The sequence below is a fragment of the Oryx dammah genome, unplaced genomic scaffold, assembly GCF_014754425.2.
Source record: "Oryx dammah isolate SB20612 unplaced genomic scaffold, SCBI_Odam_1.1 HiC_scaffold_8, whole genome shotgun sequence".
In the NCBI taxonomy this organism is placed as follows: Eukaryota; Metazoa; Chordata; class Mammalia; order Artiodactyla; family Bovidae; genus Oryx; species Oryx dammah.
The window spans coordinates 15,131,281-15,148,984 of record NW_024070192.1 but is presented as its reverse complement, the minus strand read 5'-3'; the positions used below and the strand labels follow the sequence as shown (position 1 = coordinate 15,148,984).

At 36.2% G+C, this 17,704-nt stretch overlaps 1 protein-coding gene across 1 annotated transcript in view; it reads left to right on the top strand.

The window, feature by feature from the left end:
• TANC2 (tetratricopeptide repeat, ankyrin repeat and coiled-coil containing 2) overlaps window positions 1-17,704 on the top strand; it is a 361,965-nt gene that overhangs the window by 27,340 nt on the left and 316,921 nt on the right. Inside the window, exon 2 of the mRNA XM_040245030.1 lies at window positions 11,856-11,949. Coding sequence (XP_040100964.1) covers window positions 11,883-11,949 — 67 coding nt within the window. The 5' untranslated portion in view covers window positions 11,856-11,882. The remainder of the gene's footprint in view (window positions 1-11,855; window positions 11,950-17,704) is intronic.

Genomic DNA, 17,704 nt, shown 5'->3' with positions numbered 1-17,704 from the left:
AAGAAAGGCAATGCCAAAGAATGCTCAAACTATCACACAGTTGCACTCATCTCACACGCTAATAAAGTAATGCTTAAAATTCTCCAAGCCAGCTTCAGCAATACATGAACTGTGAGCTTCCAGATGTTCAAGCTGGTTTTAGAAAAGGCAGAGGAACCAAAGATCAAATCACCAACATCCACTGGATCATGGAAAAAGCAAGAGAGTTCCAGAAAAATGTCTATTTCTGCTTTATTGACTATGCCAAAGCTTTTGACTGTGTGGATCACAATAAACTGTGGAAAATTCTGAGAGAGATGGGAATACCAGACCACCTGACCTGCCTCTTGAGAAACCTATATGCAGGTCAGGAATCAACAGTTAGAACTGGACATGGAACAACAGACTGGTTCCAAATAGGAAAAGGAGTACATCAAGGCTGTATATTGTCACCCTGCTCATTTAACTTATATGCAGAGTACACGATGAGAAACTCTGGGCTGGAAGAAGCACAAGCTGGAATCAAGATTGCCGGGAGAAATATCAATAACCTCAGATATGCAGATGATACCACCCTTATGGCAGAAAGTGAAGAGGAACTAAAAAGCCTCTTGATGAAAGTGAAAGCGGAGAAAGTGAAAAAGTTGGCTTAAAGCTCAACATTCAGAAAATGAAGATCATGGCATCCGGTCCCATCACTTCATGGGAAATAGATGGGGAAACAGTGGACACAGTGGCTGACTTTATTTTTCTGGGCTCCAAAATCACTGCAGATTGTGATTGCAGCCATGAAATTAAAAGATGCATACTCTTTGGAAGGAAGGTTGACCAACCTAGCATATTAAAAGGCAGAGACATTACTTTGCCCACAAAGGTCCATCTAGTCAAGACTATGGTTTTTCCAGTGGTCATGTATGGATGTGAAAGTTGGACTGTGAAGAAAGCCGAGCAGCGAAGAATTGATGCTTTTGAACTGTGGTGTTGGAGAAGACTCTTGAGAGTCCCTTGGACTGCGAGGAGACCCAACCAGTCCATCCTAAAGGAGATCAGTCCCAGGTGTTCATTGGAAGGACTGATGCTGAAGCTGAAACTCCAGTACTTTGGCCACCTCATGCAAAGAGTTGACTCATTGGAAAAGACTCTGATGCAGGGAGGGATTGGAAGCAGGAGGAGAAGGGGACAACAGAGGATGAGATGGCTGGATGGCATCACTGACTCGATGTACATGAGTTTGAGTGAACTCCAAGAGTTGGTGATGGACAGGGAGGCCTGGCGTGCTGTGATTCATGGGCTCGCAAAGAGTTGGACACGACTGAGCAACTGAACTGAAAAAACTTGAAAAAAGAATTTTGCAATTTGCAGGGTGTATATGCTACTGGGTACGCACTGAAACATTGTAGGTTGGTGAGCTATCTGGGAGGTAGCCAGCTTGGAAGGCAAAGATTTTTTAGAGTGCTCTCTCATCCGTTACCCTTTGAGATCTTATCTGCTCTTTAGGGGCATCACAGAAAATTTATGCTGACTTAATGAATAATTTAAAAATCTGTACTGACATCAATCATGAATAAATACTTCGGGGGTGATGAAAATGTTTTGGAACTTGACAGAGATGGTGAATTTACTATGGGTCGCACTGGTTTTTATTTACTGTTTTTTGAATATTATACAAATATATTTAATAAAAACTTCACATTTATCTTCCTTTCAACATTGTACTCATCTCCTGTGGAAATCACTGTAAAGTTTTATGTGTCTTCTGTCACAAGTTTTACTCCACAGTTTTAAATTGATGTGTATATCCAGTACAGGTCAATACAGCTCATAGTTTTGAAAATTGCAAGTTTATACTGAACATTGGAGAAGGCAATGGCCACCCACTCCAGTACTCTTGCCTGGAAAATCCCATGGACAGAGGAGCCTGGTAGGCTGCAGTCTATGGGGTCGCAAAGAGTTGGACATGACTGAGCGACTTCTTTACTTTCCACTTTCATGCATTGGAGAAGGAAATGGCAACCCACTCCAGTGTTCTTGCCTGGAGAATCCCAGGGATGGCGGAGCCTGGTGGGCTGCCGTCTCCGAGGTCGCACAGACATGACTGAGGCGACTTAGCAGCAACATACTGAACATATTGCTCTGTGACTTGCTTTTTTGCACTTAAAGCTTGGAGGAGTTTTAACCTTAGAATAGATGTACTGCATACCATTTAAACTATACGTAGTGTTCCATCATTCATAGTATTTCATATGAATATTATGAAATTCGATCATTTCCCTGTTAATGGGTCATCCCTTCCCTTCTGCCTCCCTCATTCACTTTTTTACAAAAATTAATAAGCTTTATGTTTTAGAGCCATTTTGGATTCACAGCAGAATTAAGGAGAAAGTACAGAGTTCCTGTGTACCCCTATCCCCACATACATACAACCTTCCCCATAGTCAATATCCTGCATTTCAGTGGTCCATTTGTTAAAATTGGTGAACCTAGATTGACACATCATTATCACCCAAAGTCCATGGTTTATATTAGGGTTCATCCTTGTATATATTCTGTGGGTTTTGACAAATGTATAATGACATATATCTACCATTATAATATCATACAGAATAGTTTCACTGCCCTAAAAATCCTCTACTGTGCCTGTTCATCCCTTCCTCCCCTTCAGCTCCAAGCAGCCACTAATGTTTTTAGTATTCATAGATGTGCCTTTTGCAGAATGTCATGCAGTTGGAATATTGCAGTATGTAGTCTTTTTAGATTGGCTGCTTTCACTTTTTTAATATGCACTTAAGTTTCCTCTATATCTTCTCATAACTTGATAGCTCACTTCTTTTTCATGTTGAATAATATTCCAATACCTGGATACTATATTTATTCACTCACCTCCTTAAGGACATCTTGGTTGTTTCCAAGTGTGGATAGTTATAAATAAAGCTATAAACTCCCATGATATCCTTTCCTTTTCATATGCTGCTAGAGGGAGCATCCTTGTGTGGCCATCACTGTAAGATGATTGAGCGTAAGATGGAGCCTATTATCAGTTTCTCCTGTTGCTTGAGAAGCTAATTGCCCTGCATTCCTTCCTGTGCCCTCAAATCTTGGATGAGATTGCATAATTTGAAGCTCTTCAGTGCAGTTCAGAATTGATCTGTTAGGGAAATTATCAGAGTTTATCTGTAGACAGAACTCAGGTAATTCTGTTCAGTCCAAGACTTCTCTGGATATAACTTGTTCAAAAAAGTTCTAGAAGACATTTTATGATTGTTGTATGTTGTAGTGGATACTCTAGATTTCCCTTAATCCTTCCATCTCTGTATTTTCACTCTTTTATCTTTGATTAATTACTTCCAAAGTTATTTCATGGAATGTGTCTGAGACATTTTGCAATTTACCTATTTAATGGAAAGCCATTCTTGATAATATACTGGTCATTCTACATGCCTTTCAGAGATGAAAAATATGCAGCTTCCAGATAGTGGGCAAATGATTCTTCTTTCTAGTATTGATTTTGTCCTTTTATTGTTTATCTTTTTTTAATGTAGAGTTTTTCAAAAGTTCCAGTTATGCAGCTGGATTTATTTTTTTAACTAGTATTCTCATGGTTCACATTATTGCATCTGTCATTGGTTATTTCCTTTTCCCGTTACAGTTATGTGCATATTCTTTTGAGCTCTTCTGTCCTCTCTCTTTTAGATTATTTATGAGTCCAGTTTTTGGAACCTGTTAGGTCTTTAAACAAATATTTGCTAAATGCTTTTTATGTACCAGCTTCTGTGTCAGGTTACCTACGTTTTCAGTGGTGACCTTGCTGATATGGAAAAGTTAAAGGGAATTCTGTGATTATTTAGCCCAAATGGTACAGAAGTGCTTAGGAGTTAATTACATTATTATAGAAATATTTAAACGAAGGAGGCCTATTGTGCTCCTTTTTGAGTAACAGAGTAAGAAAAGGGCTTTAAGTGTCCAAGAGGGGTGAACATTGAAAATTGATTACCCACTAATAAAATAGTTCAAAAATGTATTGGGATATAGGATATTGAGCTTCCAGCTTTGATGGAACATTAGGATGAGAATAGTCATTACTTCCTGAACTGTTTAGACCAGGTGTCACAAACATAAAAGCTTAGGGGCCATGTAGATAACATAAGGTCTGAATCAGTTATAAGACAATTAGAAATGATTGGGGTTCTATGAATGTTATTTGTTATTCTCCTGCCAGAGATTCACTTGCCAGGAATTTATTTGATTTCTGCTAGAGAGTTAACATTAAAAAAGAAAAAATTGGATCTAAAACTTGGAAAAGTAGAATGAAATTTAGCCATATATTACTATCATAAATCCAATTAGATCAAACTGTCATTTTCCACTTAGCTTCAATTTTGTAGTTTCTGTATTAATATTTTATTACAATAAATTTTCTAGTGGTGTGTTAATAAGAAAGTCATTCTTATTGAAATATAGCAATGAGATGGATAATTAGCCTTAAATAAGTATTTTATGTTTCATTTCATTCTTTATACATTTTAGTCAATTTTTATAAAATGTTTTAGGACTAGCAAAGACAAAAAACCTCTGTACTTCAAAAAGTGATTATAATTGTAATTAATTTCACTCATCAGTTTTTCTTAACTTTAGAATGTTGTCTTGGTTTATTTTTAGGTATAAAATTTTTACTCTTTTTGACTCCTAGTTTTAGTAAATTTTAAGTAGTAATTTTTCGTCTAATAATAATCTGTACCTATGTGTTTGGTTTCCTTTTGCAGCTTTGAAGAACTGTACATAGTAGTAAGGTCTGAGTTAGGCAAAAGTTGAAGTATGACTAGAATTTCTTGGTTTTTCTTCAGATAAAAATTTGAACTTGCCCAGAATTCGTATACCCTTCTCTGACACACAGTCACCTTAGTCTTTATTCTAGTTAGTTCATAACCAGTTTTTGTCTATTGAAATTATATTAGTCCTTTACCAAGTTAATAATCTAATGAATCAAGTGTTTGCTCAATTTTTCATTCATTTATTTACTAATTTAAGAAGTGTTAAAAGCCTGCTATGAGCTGGGCATTGAGTATAAAAAGGGTAAGATGAGGTTGCTCTACACGGGTTTGCTTTCAACAGTGATATACCAGCTGAAGAAATTAATTGATTAATTCAGTAAGTATTTGGTACCTACTGTTTACCAGGTATTATTCTCCAGTTATGGGCTTATCACAGTGAGTTAAATAAGCAGCTTTCATGACCTCTTGAAGCTTATATTCTAGTAAGGGAACTGATAATAAACAGGTTATAATATATCATTTAGAGATAAATATTTGAAGAAAAATACAGGCTAGCAAGAGATGGATGAGAGCTTTGGCGCATACATCATTCCACCCAGTTGCTCCCCTTGAGTTAAAGGAGATGGTCTTTGTACCCCTGTACTAATGAATGAGTCATTGGTGGCTCTCATCAGTACTGAGCAGTTCTCTGCCAGTAACTCCTGAGGAGATGGATGTGCTGATCCTATAATGAGGATCAGGGTGGGACATCATGATGTCCACTGAAGCAGGATCTCTTTTCTCCCCCCACCCCCAAATGAGTTGTATCAAAATTTTTCTTTATGCGTTGGCAAAGACTAACGCCAACCTGTAACAGTGCTTAATTTTTTTTTTTTCTAGAGTAAGGTAAAATATGTTGAAGTATATAGTAGTGCCACACACACACAAAAAAAATTTTAAAAACAAGAACCAAATGGAATACTACTTATGGAATTTTTAATTTGGATCACTGTATTTAGAAATTTTGTTTCAGCTCTTTTAAACAGACTTATTAAGTGTTTCTTATTTAAGAAGAGATGCTGAGGAGGACAGCCCATATTTGAACATCAAATATGGCCTTAAGCATTTATTAGCAGTGCAACTGTGAACATGTGATTTTACTTTTCTTTATTTCAACTTCCTTTTAAAAATGAAGCAGATACTACCTGTGTTAAGGAGGTTTTGATGAGGACTAAATTAGATCATATATATATAATATTATCGGAGAAGGCAATGGCAACCCACTCCAGTAGTCTTGCCTGGAAAATCCCATGGACAGAGGAGCCTGGTAGGCTGCAGTCCCTGGGGTCGCTAAGGGTTGGACACAACTGAGCGACTTCCCTTTCACTTTTCACTTTCATGCATTGGAGAAGGAAATGGCAACCCACTCGAGTGTTCTTGCCTGGAGAATCCCAGGGATGGGGGAGCCTGGTGGTCTGCTGTCTGTGGGGTCACATAGAGTCGTACACGACTGAAGTGACTTAGATTAGATTTAGATATATAATATTTTGCATAATATATATTTTCTCACATATACACACAGAAAATCTGATACATAATGTTCTCTTCTAAGAAAATTTTAAGAGTTATAAAATTTACTATTCAAATTTCATAGTATGTTTGAAAACATGAAGTATATTTTTTATATATCCCAACATACACTTTTTTCAAGTCTTTCAAATATTAGTGAAGTAAGTACCTATCAAGCTTAGAACTTTTTCCTTCTCAGATAGTCTTTTAAAGTAAGATTAGAAGGGGAAAAAACCCTAAAAATTGACTCTCAAGATGACTATGTAAAAGTAATATTTCATAAGTGCTTTAATATTTTTAGGATTCATCGCCATATTTATTTTCACTGGTAAAAAGAATAAGTTATTTGTTAGTGTTCACTTTAAATCTTTGTTTTATGTTGTATCTAATGACCTTGCTAAATTCACATATTAATCTAATAGTTTATAAATTCTTCTAGATTGTCTAAGCAAATCATACTGTTTGTGAAAGTGGCATTTTTGTTTCTTCTCTGTTTTTATACTTTCTGTTTCATGGTCTTACGTTTTTGTACTGACTAAAGACCTCTTGGACCATGTTAAGTGCAAGTGGTGATATAAGTGGTCACATTCTTCAGTCTTGGGGAATGTTTGCAGTCATTCGCCATTACGTATGATGTTTGCTGTAGGCTTTTAAAGCCTCTGCCTGCAATGCGGGAGACCTGAGTTTGATCCCTGGGTTGGGAAGATCCCCTGGAGAAGGAAATGGCAACCCACTCCAGTATTCTTGCCTGGAGAATCCCATGGACAGAGGAGCCTGGTGGGCTACAGTCCACAGGGTCGTAAAGAGTCGGACACGACTGAGCGACTTCACTTCACTTTTTAAAAAGGTATACTGTATAGTATTAAAGAACTTCTCTTTATTTCTAGTTTTGTATAAGTTTAAAAAAAATCATGAAGGAGTATTAAATTTTATCAATTGCTTTTGTTTCACTGATAAAATTAAATTATTGATAAAATTAAATTACCTATTGATTATATGGTTTATTTCTCTTTTTACATGGTTAATTGACTTTCATGTGTTAAATCATTTTTGCATTTCTGAATTAAACCGCCACTTCGTCCTGATCTATATATTGGTATATTTGGTTTTGCCAGTATTTCGTTTAGAATTTTTGTACCTATGGCAAAAGAGAGGTGTGTAATATTTCTTTCTTATAGCAATCTATTTTGGCTTTTGTTAGCAAACTTCTGCTATCTTTAGAAAACATGTTTGGAAATACTCCCAAATTTTCTACTGTCTGGGACAGTTTGTGTAAAATTGGTATTAATGCTTCTTTAAATTGTTGAAATCATCTGGTCCTAGAGTTTCTTTTGTAGGAATGTGTTTTTACTTCACTAAAAAAGTTCAGGTTCATAGACTGTTTAGCATAGTTTTACGTTTAACACATGTATACCCACTGCTTAGAATCTTGTGTTGACATATTGCTATAATTGTTCTATTGTATGTGTGGCTTCCTTCCTTCATCCATCATTTTGTCTTATTTTTTAATGCATTTCAAAGTAGTTGGACATATCAGTATGCTTTCTTCTGAATATTGAAGCATGACCATCATTAAGTAAAGTTCAATAGTTTCTTTTATATTAAGTACAATTTTTATGGACTGTAATCCATAAAGTTGGTGTGAAAATTGGCTTAGTTTTGACAAATATATGCATTTGTTTATCCCAAGCTCCCTCAAGATACAGAATATTACTATCACTGGAGAGTTTACTCATGCCTTTTCTTAGTTAATTCTCATATCTGCCCTAAGAGACTACCATTCTGATTTTTTAATTCTAATTTTTCTTACCATATTATTGCATACGTTTTAATGTAAGATGTTTTTACTCAGTGTAATATAGAGATTGATCCATGTTGTTGAATATATGAATAGTTCATACCTTTTAATTGCTGAGTAGTATTCCACTGTAAGAAAATATCATAGTTATCCATTTTCCTGTTGATGGACATCTGTGTTAGTTTTTGGCTGTTATGATTAAATCTGCTATGAAAATTGTACTAGTCTTTTTAAGCATGTGTGTTTTCATTTCTTCTGGGTAAATATGTAAAGGGTAGAGTCATAATTTAGGTTTATGCTTTGTTTTATAATAAACTCTCCAAAGCAAATTGTACCATTTTGCTCCTGAAATGGTCTATTAAGAATTTCAGTTGTCCTCCATCCTTGTCAATATTTGATATCATCAGACTTCACAAAATTAGTTCTTATGGTGGGAATATAGTGCTGGCTTATTGTAATTTGTATTTGCCCAATGATAGATAATGTTGAGCTTTTCTAATAAGTGTGTTAAAGAGAAGGTATATCTTTTTTTTTAAAGTGTCTATTCAAATCTTTCACCCTTTTAAAAATTGTCTCTTTATAATTGAATTGTAAATGTTTTTAATATATCTTGGAGATATATTTATGTTTATGTTAGATATGTTTTGTACATAATTTCTCCCAGTTTGTGACTTGCCTATTCATTTTTTAATGCTATTTTTGATGAGCAGATTTTTTTTAATTTTAATGAAATTTTATGGTTATTGGTTTCTGGGTCTAAGATTCCTTTGCCTTCTAAATAATGAAGATATTCTCCTGTGTTTTCTTCTGAAAGGCTTATGATTTCAGCATTTATGTGATGTTCGATTTACTTTGAATTAACTTTCATGTATAGTGTGTGAGACACATATCAAGGTTAATTTTTAAAAATAGATATCTATTTGTTCCAGCACAATTTGTTGAAAAGACTTTGCTTTACCCATTAATAATTGTTGAAAACAGATGACAGTGTTAGTATAGGTCTTTTTCTGGACTACCTATTGTGTTCCATTGATCTATTCCATGAATCTTAGGCCAGTACTATACTGTCACAATTACTGGGTCTTGTAAGTGCTTCAGCTTTTTGTTAGTTTTCAAGATTGCTTTGGATGTTGTTCTAGGCTTTTTACATTACCGTATGCATTTTTAGAATCAGCTTCACAAGTTCCACATACACAGAAAATGCCTGCTGGAATTTGGCTGAGATTGTATTGTTTCTTTAGAACAATATATGGAGAATTTATATTCTAAAGATATTGAACCTTCCATTCTATGAACATAGTATCCATGCATACCATATTTTGCTGCACTTTGCTTTATTGTGCTTTGAAGATACTGTGTTTTGTTTTGTTTCACAAAATTGAAAATTTGTGGCAACCCTGGGTCAAGCAAGTCTATTTGCACCATTTTTGCAACAATATTTGTTCACTTCATATCTCTGTCACACTTTAGTAATTCTTGCAATGTTTCAAATGTTTTCATTTTTATTATATTTATTCTGATGATCTGTGATCAATGGTCTTTTTAAAATTGAGGTTACAGTGTTAGTTTCAGGTATACAGCATAAAGATTCAATAATTTAAAGATTATACTGCATTAAAACTTCTTACAAGACAATGACTATAATCCTCCATGTTATATAATATCTTGCTTATCTATTTTATGCCCAGTAGTTTGTAGCATATCCCTTATTTGGCTCTCCCCTTTGGTAACTGCTAGTTTATTATCTATATGTGATCTATATGTGATGGTATATCTTTTCTCATTTTATATTTAATCTTTATGTGTCCATAGTCTTTTAGTATTTAACAGAATAACAATATAATTTGAGTTTAAAGCTACCATCTCAGTGTTTCATATTTTATCCACACATACTATGCCTTTTCTCTCACTTCTTACTTTCTTTGGTTCAGTCATATATTTTAATTATTCTCTCTCTCACCTCAGTAAGCTTTTAATAGCTATGCTAGAAATTACTACATGAATTTTGAGTTATTGCAGTTTTCTGAAATTATTACTTCTGCCACATCCTGTTCAATGCAGATGGATATCTTGGACACTAACTCTGTTTATTCCACTCCTGACTTTTTTGTCTTTGTTGTTATGCATTGAAAAATCTCTGTGGGATTCCCAGGTGATACATTGGCATAGAATCACCTGCCAATATAGGAGGTGCAAGAAATGTGGGTTTGATCCCTGGGATGAGAAGATCCCCTGGAGAAGGAAATGGCAACCTACTCCAGTATTCTTGCCTGGAAAATTCCATGAGCAGAGAGGCCTGGTGGGCTACAGTCCATGGGGTCACAAAGTGTTGGACATGACTAAGCACCCACACTCATCACATATTTTAAGCTTAACATGTTATTAATGTAATTTTTTTAAACAATTTTTGTTCATTTATATTTGCCAATATACTTACCTTTTTTGTGGCTCTTCCTTCTGGGTTGTTTTTCTAGCTTTCATTTTCCTTCTGTTGGAAGAACTTGTTTTTCGTATTTCTTTTCCTGATTAATTCTTTTTCTTTTGAATCACCTTTATTTTATTTTTATTTTCAGAATATATAATATATATATATTTATTTATATTTTCAGTTTATATTTTAAACTGTTCATAGATTTCTTGATTGACACCTCTTTTCCTTCAAAAATTTTAAGAAGTCATTCCATTGTCTGTGTCATTCATTATTGCTGTTGAAAGTTTCCTCAGTCTACTGATTGTTGCTTCTTTCAGTGTGTTTATTTTTTTCCCTAGGTGTTTAACGATGTGGCTTTACATCTTATCAGTACTACGAAATTCTTGATTATTATCACTTCATATATTGCTTCTTTCTTATTTTCTCCCTTCTTTTCTTCTGGGATTTTAATGATATGTATGTTAGAGTCTTTCAAAGGATTCCATATGCCTCTCATACTCTTCCATAGTTTTCAGCCTTTAATTTCTGTGTGCTTTGGTTTGGAGATTTGCTGTTAACCTCTGTTCTAAATTCACATTTGCTCTGTTCAGTCTGCTGCAGGTTTCAGGTACTGACACATGGGGAAATTTTGCTGTGAAGAGCAAGGATAAAGGAGCAGTAATTGGACCATGTGGGAATAAAGAGAGGGGCTTACTTATTGGCTTTTGGTTAGGACATACTAGCATGTTTATGTTATGACTGGAATGATCCTGTAGAGAGGAAAAAATGAAAGCTGTGTGAGAGAGAAAAGAAAGATGATTTTTAGATGAAAGTTCTTAAAAAGGTAAGAGAGGACATAGCAAAATTGTAAGGAGTTTTCTTTTGATGGGAGTGGGACACACAGAGGTTGGTATTAATAGTATATGTGTTACTGATGTACTCATAGATCAGTAGTCTTGTGAGATGAAATTCTGGCTTGACAAGTGGAAAATATGCAGCTGCTGTGAGTTCTGGACTGTTACACTTTGGGTGTGTGTTTTGGGAAAATTGTCCAAGGAATGGAGAGTCTTGTGGTAAACTGTATTTATAGCTACCTAATTGTTTTCTGTTTCTGTGTACCCTCAGTGATATCTGCCTTGGTCTCTTAGGGTACTCAAGTATTATACTTTAAAGGGACTACTTAAATGTCTAATTAAATTAAATAAATGTTTCTGTCATACAGTTAAATTTTCTGTATTATATATGTAAGCAGAGTGGTTAATTCCTAATAGCACATTTAAAATGAATTCTTAATAGTATTTGGATAGCAAACCAAGTTTTCTAACATATTTTCCCACATTTTCTTTTGTAGTTTTGTGAGTCCTAGAATAGTACAACCATGTTTCGAAATAGTCTCAAGATGCTTCTTACTGGAGGAAAATCAAGTCGTAAGAACAGATCAAGTGGTGAGTAACTCTGCTTCATTTATTTTGTGTTATGATTTAGAAAAGAAAGTTCTCTTAGGGATCTGAATTAATGCTACCACACTTAATATATTTTATTAAATGGCTTATTTAATTTAGAAAAAAGTTTACATTCCTATAGGTCGTCATATGCATTATTAAGAACACTTGAACACTCATCAGAAATAGTCAGGTAAATGAAGAGTTTGTGAAGGAAAAATGCTTATTTCAGATAGATGAGACTGTAATATTTCTATGGAGTACATATTAAAGACCTTCCAGACTTAAATTTACTTTAAGAATCAACCTTTAAAATTATTTCAGTCCCAGATACTCTTTGGGGAAGGAGACTAAAAATAATAGAGATAGTCCTCAAAGGGTTATACAAAAAATGTAAACTGAACATTTTTATAATCATTAAAAGATTAAAAAAAAAAATAAGTGTGTAATTCTTAGACTTTTAAGGTAAAAACAAACAAACTATATAGATAGTTTTTCAGGAGAAATCTTGAAGATTAATACACTATATATTTCTTTTCTACAAATGGATTGTTGGTTTTTATCATATTTTCTTTCATTGACGTGTAGCGATTTACAGTGTTGTGTTTCAAGTGTACAACAGCAAGTCAGTATTTTTGCAGATTATATTTTATTAATAGGTTATTAGAAGATAATGGGTATAATTCTCTGTTCAGTTCAGTTCAGTCGCTCAGTCGAGTCCGACTCTTTGTGACCCCATGAACCGCAGCACACCAGGCCTCGCTGTCCAACACCAACTCCCGGAGTCCGCCCAAACCCATGTCCATTGAGTTGGTGATGCCATCCAACCATCTCATCCTCTGTCGTCTGCTTCTCCTCCTGCCCTCAATCTTTTCCAGCATCAGGATCTTTTCAAATGAGTCAGCTCTTCTCATCAGGTGACCAAAGTATTAGAGTTTCAGTTTCAACATCAGTCCTTCCAGTGAACACCCAGGACTGATCTCCTTTAGGATGGACTGGTTGGGTCTCCTTGCAGTCCAAGGGACTCTCAAGAGTCTTCTCCAACACCACAGTTCAAAAGCATCAATTCTTTGGTGCTCTGTCTTCTTTATAGTCCAACTCTCATATCCATACTTGACCAATGAAAAACCATAGCCTTGACTAGACGGACCTTTGTTGGCAAAGTAACGTCTCTGCTTTTTAATATGTTGTCTAGGTTGATCATAACTTTCCTTCCAAGGAGTAAGCGTCTTTTAATTTCATGGCTGCAGTCACCATCCACAGTGATTTTGGAGCCCAGAAAAATAAAGTCAGCCACTGTGTCCACTGTTTCCCCATCTATTTCCCATGAAGTGATGGGACTGGATGCCATGATCTTCGTTTTCTGAATGTTGAGCTTTAAGCCAACTTTTTCACTCTCTTCTTTCATTTTCATCAATAGCCTCTTTAGTTCCACTTCACTTTCTACCATAAGGGTGGTATCACCTGCATATCTTGAGGTTATTGATATTTCTCCTGGCAATCTTGATTCCAGCTTGTGCTTTTTCCAGCCCAGAGTTTCTCATGATGTACTCTGCATATAAGTTAAATAAGCAGGGTGACAATATACAGCCTTGACGTACTCCTTTTCCTATTTGGAACCAGTGTGTTGTTCCATGTCCAGTTCTAACTGTTGCTTCCTGACCTGTATACAGGTTTCTCAAGAGGCAGGTCAGGTGGTCTGGTATTCCCATCTCTCTCAGAATTTTCCACAGTTTATTGTGATCCACACAGTCAAAAGCTTTGGCATAGTCAATAAAGCAGAAATAGACATTTTTCTGGAACTCTCTTGCTTTTTCCATGATCCAGTGGATGTTGGTGATTTGATCTTTGGTTCCTCTGCCTTTTCTAAAACCAGCTTGAACATCTGGAAGTTCACGGTTCACGTATTGCTGAAACCTGGCTTGGAGAATTTTAAGCATTACTTTATTAGTGTGTGAGATGAGTGCAATTGTGTGGTAGTTTGAGAATTCTTTGGCATTGCCTTTCTTTGGGATTGGAATGAAAACTGACCTGTGGCCACTGCTGAATTTTCCAAATTTGCTGACATATTGAGTGCAGCACTTTCACAGCATCATCTTTGAGGATCTGAAATAGCTCAACTGGAATTCCATCACCTCCACTATCTTTGTTCGTAGTGATGCTTCCTAAGGCCCACTTGACTTCACATTCCAGGATGTCTGGCTCTAGATGAGTGATCATACCTCTGTGATTATCTGGGTCATGAAGATCTGTTTTGTACAGTTCTTCTGTGTATTCTTGCCACCTCTTCTTAATATCTTCTGCTTCTGTTAGGTCCCTATCATTTCTGTCCTTTATTGATCCCATCTTTGCATGGAATGTTCCCCTGGTATCTCTAATTTTCTTGAAGAGATCTCTAGTCTTTCCCATTCTGTTGTTTTCCTCTATTTCTTTGTGTTGATCACTGAGGAAGGCTTTCTTCTCTCTCCTTGCTGTTCTTTGGAACTCTGCATTCAAATGGGTATATCTTTCCTTTTCTCCTTTGCTTTTCGCTTTTCTTCTTTTCACAGCTATTTGTAAGGCCTCTTCAGACAGCCATTTTGCATTTTTGCACTCTTATTCTTAGGAATGGTCTTGATTCCTGTCTCCTGTGTAATGTCACGAACCTCCATCCATAGTTCATCAGGAACTCTGTGTATCAGATCTAGTCCCTTAAATTTATTTCTCACTTCCACTGTATAGTCATAAGGAATTTGATTTAGGTCATATCTGAATGGTCTAGTGGTTTTCTCCACTTTCTTCAATTTCAGTCTGAATTTGGCAATAAGGAGTTCATGATCTGAGCCACAGTGAGCTCCCAGTCTTGTTTTTGCTGACTGTGTAGAGCTTCTCCATCTTTGGCTGCAGAGAATATAATCAGTCTGATTTCGGTGTCAACCATCTGGTGATGTCCGTGTGTAGAGAGAGTCTTCTCTTGTGTTGTTGGAAGAGGGTGTTTGCTATGACCAATGCATTTTCTTGGCAGAACTCTAATGGCCTTTGCCCTGCTTCATTCTGTACTCCAAGGCCAAATTTGCCTGTTACTCCAGGTGTTTCTTGACTTCCTACTTTTGCATTCCAGTCCCCTATAATGAAAAGGACATCTTTTTTGGGTGTTAGTTCTAGAAGGTCTTGTAGGTCTTCATAGAACCATTCAACTTCAGGTTCTTCAGCGTTATTGCTTGGGGCATAGACTTGGATTACCGTGATATTGAATGTTTTGCCTTGGAAACAAACAGAGATCATTCTGTCGTTTTTGAGATGGGATCCGAGTACTGCATTTTGGACTCTTTTGTTGACTATGATGGCTACTCCATTTCTTGTAAGAGATTCCTGCCCACAGTGAGTGAGTGAGTGAGTGAGTGAAGTCGCTCAGTCACGTCTGACTCTTTGCGACCCCATGGCCTGTAGCCCACCAGGCTCCTCTGTCCATGGGATTCTCCAGGCAAGAATACTGGAGTGGGTTGCCATTTCCTTCTCCAGGGGATCTTCCCAACCCAGGGATCGAACCCAGGTCTCCCGCATTGCAGGCAGATGCTTTAACCTCTGAGCCACCAGGGAGTAGATATAATAGTCATCTGAGTTAAATTCACCCATTCTAGTCCAGTAAATCCTTCTTTCTATTATATTCTTTTAAGCTTTTCCATTTCCTATTTTTATGCATTTGACAAGTTTTCATGGGTGGTATGGGCTTCCCTGGTGGCTTAGTGTTAAAGAATCTGCCTGCAGTGCAGTTGACACAGAAAACTCAGGTTTGATCCCTGGATCAGATCCCCTCGAGAAGGAAATGCAGCCACTCCAGTATTCTTGCCCGGAAAATCCCATGGACAGAGGAGCCTGGCGGGCTACAGTCCATGGTATCGCAAAGTCGTTCATGACTGAGCCACTAACACATACACACGCGTGCGCACACACCCCGTGATGAAATGTTCCTCTTTATTTTTAATAACGCCTTCTGCTTGAAAGTTGACTTTGTCTAATGTTAACATAGCTGCCTAGCATTGTTTGGATAGTATTTATAAGGTATAATTTGTTCTGTTCTTTTATTTTCAACATATCTATATGGTTATACTGTTAGTAGCACATAGTTGAATTTTCTTTTTGTATTCATTCAGACAAGTTTTTCCTCTCAAAGGAGATGTTGGAATTCATTTACATCAATTCAGCCAGTGATACAGACTTCCCTCGGAGTGCATTCAGTAAAGAATGCACTGTCTGCAATGCAGGAGACCCAGGTTTAATTCCTGGGTCTGGAAGATCCCCTGGAGAAGGAAAAGACAATCCATTCCATTCTTCTTGCCTTAAGAATCCCATGGATAAAGGAGCCTGGCCCATGGGTTGCAAGAGTCAGACATGATTCTTTAATCTAGAGATTAAACCACTACCAACCAGTGATATATCTGAGGTTGAATATAACATTGCTCTTTGTTTTGTGCTTGTCCTGCCTATTCTGTGCTTTTTTCCCCCCTCTCTTTTATTGCTTTATTTTGGATTGATCAGAACATTTTTTATATTCCGTGTCTCTCCCTATTGATTTGGGGATTATGAACTCTTGATTATAATTCATTCAGTAACCACTTAACTTTAAGATTAAAACATCAATCAAAGTTTGGTGTCAGTTGGTACTTTTACCGTCTCCTTGGACAATGCAAAAGTCTTAGAATCTTTAGATTAGTTTAAATAGTTTGTATTTAAACGCCACAAGACATTATTATTGTTGTTTTATGTAGTCACTGTTATATAGATATATTCACAGATTTCACCTTTTTATTGATTTTTATTCCCTCCTTCCTTCACTTTCTACATGGAATCACCAAATTTCTTTTTGTTTATAGAACACGCTTTATAATTTCCTTTAGTTGGAATCTTGATGTGGCAAATTTGCTTCAGTTATCTGAAAACACCTTTATTTTGCTTTTATTTTTACAGGATGTTTTTGCTGGGAGTGGATTTATATATTGTCACCTATTTTCTTTCAGCACTTTGAAATATTGTTCATTGTCTTCTGACTTCTTGAATTACTTCTGGTGAAAAGTTAGCTGTCAGTCTAAATGGTCTCTGCAATCTGTCTTTTATCTCTTTGTTTTTAGTTTTCTAGATGTTACATTGATGTGTGTAGGGGTGCTTTTCTTTTTAATCTGTCTTTGTTTAGCTTCTATTTATTTATGTTTGGTAGGGTTTTCCAAATATGTGGCTTGATGACTTTCATCAGTTTGGGAAAATTATTTCTCATTATCTTTTTAAATTTCATTTTCCCCGATTTTTCTCTTTGTTCTTTCTTTCTGGGACTCCAGTTATGCTTTTGATAGACTACATGTGTGTCATTTGTGTCTCTTACACTTTCTTTCTATCCTTTTGTCTCTGTGCTTTATGTTGGTTAGTATAAAAAATCTGTTGTTGTTCAGTTGCTAAGTCACGTATGACTCTTTGCAACCTCATGGACTGTAACATGCCAGGATCCTCTGTCTTCCACTGGTTCCCAGAGTTTGATCAAATTCATGTCCTTTGAGTTGGGTGATGTTATCTAACTGTCTCTTCCTCCGCCATCCCCTTCTCCCTTTGCCTTCAATCTTTCCCAGCATCAGACTCTTTTCCAGTGAGTTGGCTTTTCTCATCAGGTGGTCAGAGTAGTGGAGCTTCAGCTTCAACATCAGCCCTTCCAATGAATATTCAGGGCTGATTTCCTTTCAGTCAGTTCAGTTCAGTTGCTCAGTTGTGTCTGACTCTTTGCGTCTCCATG